The sequence below is a fragment of the Hippopotamus amphibius genome, chromosome 9, assembly GCF_030028045.1.
Source record: "Hippopotamus amphibius kiboko isolate mHipAmp2 chromosome 9, mHipAmp2.hap2, whole genome shotgun sequence".
NCBI lineage: Eukaryota > Metazoa > Chordata > Mammalia > Artiodactyla > Hippopotamidae > Hippopotamus > Hippopotamus amphibius.
This window is the reverse complement of record NC_080194.1, coordinates 131,403,722-131,416,575: the sequence shown is the minus strand read 5'-3', so window position 1 is coordinate 131,416,575 and position 12,854 is coordinate 131,403,722. Positions and strand designations below refer to the sequence as shown.

The window sequence follows — 12,854 nt, the reverse complement described above, 5'->3', positions numbered from 1 at the left end:
CAGCCCTGCCAGTCCAGGGAGACAGAAGTGAGACGGGCTTGATGAACAACAGCAGTCTCAGCCATGCTTTCTGTTACCTGCAACCAAAAGACTCTGAAATGACATCAGCACCGGCCAGGTGCCAGGGATCGCGGCAGATGCTGCGACCATAACCATGAACAGGACCATGTGAGAGCTGCCACCACGGAAGCCACAGCACAGTGAGAGGCGGGCAAAGAACAAAGGGAAACAAGAACCCACAAGTCAGGCAAACACACACACACACACACACACACACACACCACAGTCAGGATGAGGGGTGGAGATGCGGGAGAGGCAGGTAGCAACAAGACACCTGGGGTAATGGAACTCAGCCTTCAGGAGTGCAGAGGGGTGGCTGGGAAAGTGTCTAGGGTGAGATTTGAAAGCTCAGAAGTCAGCCCAGGAAAATGGGGAGGGGAGGGGAGATGGAGAAAGAATAGGGTTCCGGGTAAGAAACCAACAAGTGGAAAGGTCTAAAGATGAGTGAGAACATGCCCACCTGGAAACTGACACAAGCACACGGTGAGGTGAGAAACACAGCTGAAGGAGAAGGCAAGAGCCACGGCATACGGGGTCTCACAGGAACATATGAAAAAGGGGCTACGTTCAAACGACTCTTAGGGCAAAGGGGAGTCACTGGAGTCTGAAGCAGGAAAATGGCCCTGGGGTAGTTCTTCATTATTCCGTCCACGTGCACTAAACTCGCCACCTCCTTTCTCCCTGTCTCAGCATCTGCCCCCCAACACTGTTGGGGACAACCCCTAGATGTCCTGGTGGGCTGGGCTCTCCATGCACGACAGCCCTGTGCCTGCGCCCGGCACATCCTCAGCACAGAGCCCGGCCCCGACAGGACGGTGCCTCCTGCACCCCCTTCCACCCAGACCACACAGCTCTTCTGGGAGCCCAAGAAGCAGCTTCGAGAAGCCACTTCCTGCCTCAAGAAGGAAAGCAAATATAAAACAGGCCCAAAATAGTGTGGGGCTGAAAAGCTGAAAACCAGCCACCATAATTACAAGTATTTTTATCCATCGCCCAAAAAGGAGTAGCAGATCATTTCCAAGCGTCTCTCTAAGGAAGCTCATCTGTTCCGTCTCGAGTGCTCCAGACTCTGGAGACGCAACCAGAAATGAGGTGGTAACAGGAACGGAGGCCGAGCAGAACACCCGGGGCGGAGACACCGAGCAAAGGGCAGGGCCTGCGGTGGCATCACCTACGGAGGGCGGTGGCCCCACCACACGACGGGAGAAGAGGGGTCCACAGGTCTACGAGAGACACCCGGCGGTGGGTGGGGACGCGCGAGCCGCTAACCAGCCCGGAGTGCGGGCGCGCCTGCACAGGAGCCCGGCTGTCACCTGCTGCTCAAGACAGCCCCGCCCAGTGCAATGAGTGTTGAAAGGCCAGGGGACGTGCAGGAAAGAAAGGAGGGCCGCCCAGCAAGAAGCGGCGCACTGCCCAAAGGGGAACCTAACCCTCTGCTACACTGGGCAGGCCGCCTGAGCACACAGGAAGAGGCTGGGGACACGTGATGAGCACCGGGGCGATGGCAGCAGAAGCTAAGACAACGCTGTAAGTCAACGATACTCCAACAAAAGTTAATTTAAAAAAAAGAGGCATCGGAAGAGGGCTGCCATCTGAGCAGGCGCAGGGCTCGTGTGCATCGACGCGGCTTACAGCAGGGACGGAGTCTATCAGCCAGGATTTCTTCCCATTACCCCTCCTCAACCTTCAGCAGGTCCCTGGGGTGTGACAGGCTCACAGCCAGCCTTTCACCACTGCGGTTCCCCTTAGAGTTAAACGACAGCCAGCCAGGAAGGCCTGATTCCGGATTCTAGCTAGGTGTGATGGGAAGAGCACTAACTCTGGAGTCAGAAAGCCAAGGTCACATCCTACACGTGAAGCCGTGTGACCTTGGGCAGGTGCCTTGTCACCTCCATGCCTCAGTTTCCTCATCTGTAAGGATACAGCAAACATTAGGTTAGACAAGGCACTGTGATGCAGTCAGCACAGGGCCTAAAGACAGAATAAGCCCTCAACATGCTCACTGCTACTGCCGTCACCGTCATCAGCGTTTGGGGTTGCTTTCCTCTAAGTAAACGTCACCAAAAGCCTAAGAGGTCACAGAGTACCAAGCACATAACAGACTCTCAGAAAACACTGGCAGGAGACATTCTCTTCCATCAGCAATCCGATTTCTTCAACCAATAAATTCCAAGTAAAGAAGAAAGAGAGGGGAGGGAAGATACAGAAACCTGAAGATTCAAAGAGACTTAAGAGGTCTATTAACCGATCACAGCGTGTGGACGGATCCCACTTGGAACCTGATCCAAACGTTTGTTTGAATTGAAAATCTGAACACTCAACAGATATTTGATAATGTTAAGAAATTATTGCTAATTTTTAGGTGTGATATTATAGGATTTTTTTACTTTAAAAAAAATAGGAGGGCCCTTATGTTTTATTAGAGATATATTCCAAAATACTCTGGGAGGAAACCAACTTTACGTTTTGGATTTGCTTCAATGTATCTATGAGAAGGGAGGGAAGTAGGAAGATGTATGGACGGAAGTGAGATTGGCCATAACCTGGCCACCACTGCAGCTGGGTGATGGGTACATGAACGTTCATTATACTCTTCTGGTTATCCTTACATTCAAAGTTTCCATAATAAAAATATATTCTGAATAAGGGAAGAGAATGTGAAGAACACATATATACACACACATATATACATACATATGTATAACTGAATCACTATGGTACACCTGAAACTAACACAATACTGTAAATCAACTATACTTCAATTTTTTTAAATAGAATATTTTTAAAAAGAAAACACAAAAAAAATTTTTGAAAAAAATACTGGACTGCTCGTGACCTTCATTAGGGAACTAGTTCATTCACGCACAAGGGCACAGCGGAGTCCTGTGAACTCAAGCTCTCGGAAACCCAAGCACTGGGAAACCTACGAGCCACGGTGACACCTCCTTGTGTCCAACATGCTCCACTTCCAAGAGCTGGTGCAGCTGTGCTGGTGACAGGGCTGTGGCTGACATTAACTGGAATTAATGTATAAAGCCAAGCAAAGGGGAGGAAGACCTGGGTTTGGCCACCTCACGTGAATTAGGTGCTAAGGTTCCTTCCTTAGCAAACTACGAAGAGGAACAGGAAGCAAGGGGCCCTGCGATATTGTGATTTATAAGAAATATCCTTTGGTCTTGGGCCACAGCTCTGGGCTCACAGCTCCCCAAACCCTTGGAATTTCCTAAGTGTTGAGAATGATAAAGATGTCTTCTGTTATGTTGATGAGGTAACTTTTGGAAGCACCTAAGGATGGGGGCTGGGTGCCAGGAGAAGCCACCCTGTGATTAGAGATTAGAACTTTCCTTCCTACTCCTGGCCCCCCAGGGAGGGGAGAGGAGCTGGAGGTTGAGTCACTCACCAATGGTCAAAGATTTCATCATTCCTGCCTCTGTAATGAAGCTTCTATTTTTATGGATAGGACAGGGTTCCGAAAGCTTCCAGGCTAGTGAACACGTGGAGATCTGGGGAGAGTGGCGTGCTGGAGAGGGCATGGACGCCCCATGCCCTGTCCCCGTACCTGGTCCTATATTCCTGACTTACATCCTGCTACAATCAATCAGTAATCTAGTGAGTAAAATACTTGAGTTCTGTGAGTCGTTCTAGCACATTAATCAAACCCAAGGGGGGGGGGGATGTCTTGGGAACCTCTGATTTATAGCCAGTCGGTTAGAAGCACAGGTGACAGCCTGGGCTTACAACGGGTGTCTGGAGGGGAGGGTGGTCTTGTGGGACTGCCCTCTTACCTATAGAATCTGATTTTATCTCTGGGTAGGTAGTGTCAGAATTCAGCTGAATTCTCAGACACCCTGCTGCTGTGGGAAAGCACACAACCTGCTGTGTGCCGTTCAGTGATGAACACTAGCAGTAACTCCAAAACAGCACCTTCCAGAAATACTCACGTGTCAAAGTTAACAGCCCCTCCCCCACACACACACACGCTGGAACTGGGTCCCCTAAAAGGTGCTCCGTTAAAAGAAGTCTCTCTCTCATATTCCAATCTGAGATTCACTGGGACTGACATGGGCCTCCTTTATAAGGTTTTTTTGATGGTATTGTGGTTTTGTTTTGTGTTTTTTAAGGGCTCTTATCTTTTATAGATATAGCCTGAAATACTTAGGAATGGAATGATGTGAAAACTTAAAATACCATGAGAGACTGGTGAGTAGGATGGAAGAGATGTGAGGCAAGACTGGCCAGGACTTACATACTAACTGCTGAAGCCAGATGACAGGTATTTGGAGGCTGATTAAACTATTCTATTTTTGTACCTTTTCCATAATAAAAAGATTTTTAAGAATTCCTTAGAGATTTGACCTTGTTAGTCATTTACACTTTAGTGGGAATTACCCCATCCTTCCAGAAAGAACGCCTTTCCAGTATTCATTCACACATAACAATTTCACTTCAAAAGCTAGTTCTGCAGGGTGAGCAAACTTTTTTCCCTTATGCAGTGAGAGCCTGCTCTCAATCTGCTCAGCACCATGGGATACTAAAAAACAAAAGCAAACTCAATTCTGATAAATGGAATATTTATAAATGGACTACTTCCTGCCATACCAATAAACAAAGGATGTCACAGTCATCAAGGACTGCAGCCCTCACTGAAAAGAGTACCTGCCATCAGACTGCAGCACTCCCTGTGGGGAGCCCTGAGGAGACTCAGGATGTGTCAGGATACTGGCCCAGGTGGCAGAGGTACATATTAAAGGAAGGATTTCAGTGAGCCCAGACTCTTGCATCTTCCCATACACAGAAAAGTGCTAAATTCCTTACCTTGAGATATCTGCTTTCCTTTAATTAACAATAATCTCTTGAGGTACCTGACTTCCTGTTCTTTGTTACAAAACTCCTATATATCCTGGCTCCTCCCCTCGCCTCCTCCGAGCAGTTTCTCAGCGCTGAGATGCTTTCTCCCAGGCTACAGTTCTCATTTTGCCCCAAATAAAACTTAACGCGCAACTCTCACACTGTGTATATATCTTTCTAAGTCAACAATTCAAACTCTTCATTTTGAGCAGCCGTTTAATGGAGATCTCAGCTCAGAGTCATTACATGGAATCCAGTCTTTTTGCTTTTGTATAAAAATGACTCTCAGAGGGACTTCCCTGGTGGTCCAGAGGGTAAGACTCTGTGCTCCTAATGCAGGGGGCCCAGGTTTGATTCCAGGTCAGGGAACTAGATCCTGTATGCATGCCGCAACTAAGATCCCACATGCCGCAACTAAGATCCCACATGCCGCAACAAAGACCCGACGCAGCTGAAATAAATAAATAAATAAATAAATAAATAAATAAATAAATAAATAAATAAATTTTTTTAAGTTAAAACAAATGACTCCCAGCTACATCAAGAGTGTTGGAACCCACTTGGTGCCAATTTATGAAGCCAGTGCTGGCGGTATACCTGCTCCCAAGGTCCTGGCTGCTTCAGGAACTTTTCCGTTTTATTAAAACGATGATCACATTGGCAGTTATCCACAGCGTGTGATTATGAAAGTATTTTTTTACCAGCTTGATGCTTACACTTACTTTTCCATTAATAGTAACTCTGCCATTATAATGAGAACAAATGCTGCTAACACACACTTATTTCACCCATGAGCAAAAATTCAGGGACTAACTACATTCACACAGTAAATGGTAAGTATCCTATAATTTGAAAAATCAATCAACAGCTAGCTGAGTCCCTCCGCACGGGAGGAAGTAAAGATCTGTTTGCCAAGGATGGACTGGCAGCACGGTACCCAGCACGGAGACGGGCAAGCAGGGTGGGGATCAAGACATAGGACAGTATGAAGAAGGCAGAACAAAGCAGCCCCAGTAGACAGAGAGGATGAGGAAGTGGCATCTGTGGATGGCAGGCATTCACAAGGCTTCATGTGAACCGAGGTATTTCGGAGGCAAGTGACAGAGGCAGACTCTAACCTGAGCTACAAAGCAATTACTGTAACTGTCAGGAAACCAGGAGGACCCAGCCCAGAGAAGGAACTGAAACCAGAACAGCTCTGGCCAGTTCACACAGGAACAAATGGACCCAGTTACTGAATAAATGGCCTCTCAGGCATTCTTGCCATTCTTGTTTAATTCAGGAGTTAAAGCCCCGACTGCCCTGGCTCAGGTCACAGGCCTGCCCCGGAGCCAGGGGAGGGCACAGTATCTAAATTTACTCCTCCATCAAGATGGCAAGACACAGTGGGACCATCATTCCTCCAAAGGAAATCAGGAGAGAGGAGCAAAGAAAGCACAAAGGAACCTCCTCTCTACTGCAGGCACCGAACCTGATTCTCTATATTTAATCCTCAGAGCAACCCTACCAGTAGGTATCACTGGCCCAATTTTACTGACAGATAAACTAAGGCTCAGAGAGGTCAGGTGGCCTGCCCAGCAGCACATGGCAGTGAGGGACCAATCTGAACTCAATCTGGAGTGGGACACCTGTGCTCTCCAAGCCACTGGGGTGCAGAAGGTGATACAGGACCAAAGTCCAAATGCTACCAACATTCTACATTTTTCTTGATGGCAATTGCTAGAAAAGAATGGGAAAATCTCTGGAGATGAGTCCAAACCAAGAGAACTGTACTTGAAAAACGTAAAGAAGAACCTTAGAGCAGATCTATCTTGGATGTGTCCAGTATCCTATACCCTCAAAACCCCAGGTGAGAACAAATGCATTTCCTCTGATGACTAGATCTTCAGGAGGGATGGGAAGTGGACAAAAGAAATTTCTGAGTCATCACTAACAATCCCAAAGAAAAGGGAAAGGATATTCTAGAAGCTCCAGTTAGGTGCCCAAGCTCTCTACAACACTGCTGTTACAGACGTAGCTCTAGTAGCCCCTGAGGCAGGTGTCGCTCTACGTCTGTACCTCTGGCACTTTAACCCTGCTTCCTAACGATCATAATGGACATGTCTGCCTCACCCACCAGGCCAGGAGCTCCCCAGAAGTAGGCACTATGTCTTGTTCATCTTTGTAACCTACAACGACAAATCCTGGTTACACAGATGCTATCCACGAATGAAATATCAATGATTTTGCAATCAAAAAAAGGAGGAAAACTCAGTCTAGGAAAGAAGATGCCATTTGAGGGACATCAGCTTCAGACTCATATCTCTGGTGGCTTGTCTCCCAGAATCATCAAGCTGAAGGCTGGACACTTAGGCGGTAGTCAGTAAACATGTGCTATATGAGCTGGTACTGCCCATCTGTCTCTTAAAGTCCCCTGCAGCCTCTCCAAGCTCAAATTTCCCTTATAATTGACAGCCAAAAAAAGTGTGTCTCCTCCCAAGAGCAATGTTTCCTCTCATTAGATATCAAATCTTTTCCACCAGGATGCTCTAAGCTAAAGGGCTGCCTTATACAACCCACTCTCAACCTGAGAGTTGAGAGAAGACCATCAATCTTTGAATATGACCCTGAACAGCCCAATCCACCTGATAGGCTGTCATCCCATTCAAGACCTCTGGCGCTCCTACAAGATGCTATATCTGAATTAGGCAACAAATATACAATTAAAAAGAACATCCACAGTTCCCTCAAGGAGCTCTCAGCCTGGCATTTTACTGCAAGGCACTTCAGGAGCAGGTAGGTCTGAGCACGGATGGGAGGCATCCCCTCCTCTTGCGGTACCTGAGGGTGTGAACGAGGCCCTGCCAGCCCTATTCCAAATGGCCAATGGGCCACGTTTGCATCAGCTACTGCTGGCGACCCTCCTCACCTCCCTCCACGCGTTCCCTCAAATGTGACTGGTGACTGGCCCTTCTCTTCGATGTCTCCTTTCCTCACCGAGCCCAGCCTTCCAGGACACAGCTCTGGTGCTGGACGGCCTGAGGGATTTGAACCCAGCTCTGCTTCTTATCAGCTGAGATATCTCAGAGGAGCTACTTCACTTCTTGAAACCCCATCTGTGAACAGTATCTTCCTCAGGGAACTCTGTGGCGACTGCAAGGGTTCACCGAGGTAAAGCCTTAGCACGGTAAGCAGAACTGAGAGTCCACGCTGACGGCTAGCTGCTAACATTTTAGCAGCTCTTACATGATGAGTGTTTTGAAATTACTGTTCTTTCCCTGCCAGGTCAACCTACACCTGTCAGGATTCTCTTTTCCTTCTCGTTTTCAAAAGTTGACCCCCACAAGGTGTCAGGAACAACCTTTTGCATAATCCTTCCTGTCCCAGGTCCCTGATTCTCACCAGCTACTAGGTATGGAGTTGCTTTGGGTTCCGAGCTGTCCATGCAGTGTGCAGTGTGTGTGTGGAGGTGGGCGGAATGGTTTTAATGCTTTGAAAGACACCTAGAGAAAGAAGGTTCAGGAACTCCCTTTTCATTGGGATGAATCACAGAAGAGTCATTCAACTGTTGGGGTATTTTAAATAGTCATATTATTTAAAACGAAATGTCTTTTCTTCCTTTGCCCTTTTAAAATGGAAAGAGCAGTGCATAAACTGCTCCCCCTCATCCTTTTATTACTCCACTCTGACGCGCGTTTACAACTCTTTCTTGGTAAAAACCAACCCATTAATAAAATGACAGCCGCGCATCACGAAGAATGGGCTTGATTAATGCCAACGAAGAGGGTTCGGTAAAACTCATGGGGAAATGAAATGCTAATGCTATTCACAGAAAGAAGATCCCTGACAGGATCTCACTTTGCAAACAAAACCAGAAAGAAAACTCAAGGCAGCGTAGTAGATGCCGCTGCAGGACCATCTCTGCTTCAACCTCACCTCGCTCCCAGCTCCCTGACTGGAGCCATCGATGCCACTTGCTCCTGGGGTAAGAGGATCACAGAAGGACGTGAAAGGAGGCTTAAGGCTGACAAGAGACGTCTCTTGCCCTGATGTGGGAGTTCGACCCCTCCCTCCCTCGCAGGCAACGAGAGCAACAACGCAAGGGGGTCTGACGGACACTTCACATCACACCGTGATCTTCCCTGCGCTCTGCAGCTGGAGCGCAGGGAGGTGGTGAGACTTTCTCACGGTCAAAGCAGGTAGAGCCAGGGCACCCGACAAACACTGAATGAGCCAAGCAAGCAAGCAAGCAAGCAGCCAGCCCAGGAACGAAGTGCAGTGCTTCCTCAGTGGGTCAGGCAGCCAGTCCCTTCCTCCTGAGCCCCTCAGAGTTTCTGATGAGCATGTCAGCACCCCGCCCCCGGATCCCTGTCCCAGGCCTGGCGCCCGAAGGAATCTGGAGACACGATCATTGGTCTCTAAACTGCGTGGGTCTGACCGCACCCTTACAAGTGGACACCTCACTCTGGTGTCCCCAGAAGGGACAGACGCTCCCAACCCCCTTTCACTCTGGTAAGAACCCTTCACCCTTCCTAGCTCAGCAGTCCTTCCTTCATTCAGTAAACCAGAGACATCCCTGTCCCAGGAGAATTTCAAATACTTTCACTCAAGGGCTATTTAGCTAAATTCACCACTTGTCAACAAATGGTCACTGAGAATGCAGAGATGAAAGAGCATCTCTGCCACCCAGAGACTCGGAGTCCGCCCAGACTGTCACAGCCCTGAGGGTAAGGGACCCGTTCCCCTCTCTACCTGGGCTTTCTGCCACCAGCCAACTCTGGTCTCATGACAACCCCCCCCTTGCCCCGCATCGAATGAGGGTCCACGGATGGGCGTAGTGGTGGGCGGAGACCCTGCAGGGACCACCTCCCCAGTGCCCAGGCCCTCCCAACCCAGTTTGTAACTCTTCCCCCAGTTGCCTGTTTTGCTAAGACCATGGCTGGCCTTCCCTTGAGCTCACCTGAGTTAGAACTCAAGTTACTTCTAAAGTCAGCTCCCAGGGCTTCCCTGGTGGTGCAGTGGTTAAGAATCTGCCTGCCAATGCAGGGGACATGGGATCCATCCCTGGGCCAGGAAGATCCCATATGACACAGAGCCACTAAGCCCGTGCACCACAACTACTGAGCCCACATGCCACAACTACTGAAGCCTGCACTCCTAGAGCCCGAGCTCCGCAACAAAAAGCCACTGCAATGAGAAGCCTGTGCAACACAACAAAGATCAGCCCCCACTTGCCACAACTAGAGAAAGCCTGCGAGCAACAAAGACCCAACACAGCCAGAATAAATAAATAAATAATAAAATAAATCTAAAAAATAAATAAATAAAGTCAGCTCCCTTCTTCAGAGGTCATTTAGAGACCGACAAAACAGACCACAGGGATGGCAGCCTGAACGAGAATGAGCTCAGGGGCTGTTCTCAAAGGCCCTGCCCTGAAGCCCACCCCAGGCCAGGCATGTCTCCATGGCAACTGTGGGTGTTTTCCTGATTCTAAAATTCAAACTTACTTACCATAGAAGATTTAGAACTACTGCGTATACTTGTATACAAACACATGACTTGTAATAAATACTACCACCATGTGATCAAAACACATACACACACTGTATATATTTCATATATTAGTTACCTAATCAAAAACTGAGTCTCCCAGCCTTACTACTGAGTATGGTGACAACTAACGGTTTCTGCCAAAAACACTTTAATCATATCAAAGAAGTACCTTTATTCTTTTTTTTTTTTAATTTTTTTAATTTTTTTGGGGGGTACACCAGGTTCAATCATCTGTTTTTATACACATATCCCCGTACTCCCTCCCTTCCTTGACTCCCCCCGCCTCGAGTCCCCCCCACCCTCCCCGCCCCAGTTCTCTAAGGCATCTTCCATCCTCGAGTTGGACTCCCTTTGTTATACAACAACTTCCCACTGACTATTTTACAGTTGGTAGTATATATATGTCTGTGCCTTTATTCTTCATTTACCAAGAATGTTTTATCAGATACAAATGGTGAGCATTATCAAATGGACATTTTAGTACCAATCATGATAAACATTCAGTTCTTCTCCTTTCATTTATTAATGAGCAGGCTTCGTGGATGAACTTCCTAACGTTGAACCATCCTAGAAATCCTAAATAAATCTTAAGTTTTTATGTGTGTTGTTCCTTTAATATACACCCAAATCTGACTGGGCAATACCTTTCTTGAATTGTTATATATACGTGCACAAATGCTACCAGTCTATACTTCTCTTGTCTCTGCTATCTTTGTAGGATTTTTTTACATTGGAGTGATACAAACTTGAACCAAAGTACAGACATGATAAAAAAAAAAAAAAATTGCTCTAAGGAAATATAAATAGCGAAGGACTTTTTGTGTTCACCTTGAAGGGTGTCCTGAAAATCAACATAAACCCATCCCAGCTTGCTACCTTCTAGGGATACAGTTCTTTCTTAACTTTTGCTGCCTTCTCCCACAGAATTTTTTTGGTCCCTTCAGGTAGGCTGCCTCATCTTCAGTGGATTTTGATACTGAATGTGATGCTAGAAAATAGTCCCTCACATCCAACATGTTCCCATTTCTCAGCACAAAATTGTATGTGATGTTCTCTTCTGTTCTGACTATTCTCCAAACCCAAGGGTACAACTGTTTCCTTATTTTTTCACGTTATATATTTATGTTCTCTCTCTTATCTCCTTGCCGCAGGTTTCTAATTAAATGATATTTTTCAAAAAACCACCCCTTCCTTTCTTACTTTTCGGTATCAATTACAATGGTTTTACTGTTTTGTGTTTTGCTTGTTGGAGGAGAAGGTGGAGTGTGTGACTGCTTGTTTTGCTAACACCTGTTTAACAGGCTGGGCATGTATCTGAAAAGTCTCCAAAGCAGCCAACTTTGGGAACAAAGGCAGACTCTGCCGCCCTTACCTCGATGAGCTTCCTTTCGTAGGAGCTTGCTAGTTCCTCGGCGACTTCTCCCGGCTTCTGCTCAGTAACTGTAACTTCACCATCCACATTCCAAAGATTTGGTACAACTTTAGGAAAAGAAAGACATTCCATAAGTATTTTAAGAGTAATCAAAAATAATTCTCCCAGTTGAAAAAAAAAATTTCTTCTTTCCCAAATGGCTTCTCCAAAGAGAAAGCTATTGTTAAAGGAGAAAAAAAAAATCACAATTACTAATTACTTCAGCATTGCATTATTTTCACACAAGTACAATAAAGTGAATGATAAGCTGTATTTAAAAACAACGTAACTGTTCTAGAGACAGATGCACAGGAGTCTGGGGAACTATCTTGTCACGCCTTTCCATTTCAAGGGAAAACAGACAATGCTTTGGCAGATATAAGAGCTTGCACTTGCATTGTTTATACTGGTCAAATATCTTTTTCTCCAACAAAAATGTTTTCTATGAGATAGCGCCTGCCTACAGCCTGAAGTGAAATGGTAGTGGGTCTCAGATTACATTTAGAACCAAGGAAGCTTCTGGAAAAACTCTAAAACCAATGCACAATGACAACGCAAAGACATCTTCATGAGATACTAGCTCTCGGGTCTTAAGTCAGCACAAGAATCAGCACAGTATTTTAAGGGACCTCCAAGCCCTTTTCCATAGTGGTTGTACCAATTTACATTGCCACCAACAGTGTAGAAGGGTTTCCTTTTCTCCACACCCTCTCCAGCATTTACTGTTTAGAGACTTTTTAACGATGGCCGTTTCGACTGGTGTGAGATGATACCTCACTGTAGTTTTGATCTGCATTTCTCTAATAATTAGTGATACTGAGCATCTTTTAATGTGTCTGTTGACCATCTGTATGTCTTCTTCAGAGAAATACCTACTTAGGTCTACCAATTTTTTGATTGGGTTGTTTGGTTTTTTTTTAATACTAAGCTGTATGAGCTAAAAATAGAGTTAAATATATTTGGAGAAAACTTTAATTTGAAAAGATACATGGACCCCAACGTT

The 12,854-nt window shown here is 46.4% G+C and overlaps 1 protein-coding gene across 4 annotated transcripts in view; it reads right to left on the bottom strand.

Annotated features, from left to right (window-relative positions):
* SNX29 (sorting nexin 29) overlaps window positions 1-12,854 on the bottom strand; it is a 559,063-nt gene that overhangs the window by 259,210 nt on the left and 286,999 nt on the right. For all 4 annotated transcript variants that reach the window (XM_057748481.1, XM_057748482.1, XM_057748483.1 and 1 more), the window contains one exon: window positions 11,813-11,919. In XM_057748481.1, coding sequence (XP_057604464.1) covers window positions 11,813-11,919 — 107 coding nt within the window. The remainder of the gene's footprint in view (window positions 1-11,812; window positions 11,920-12,854) is intronic.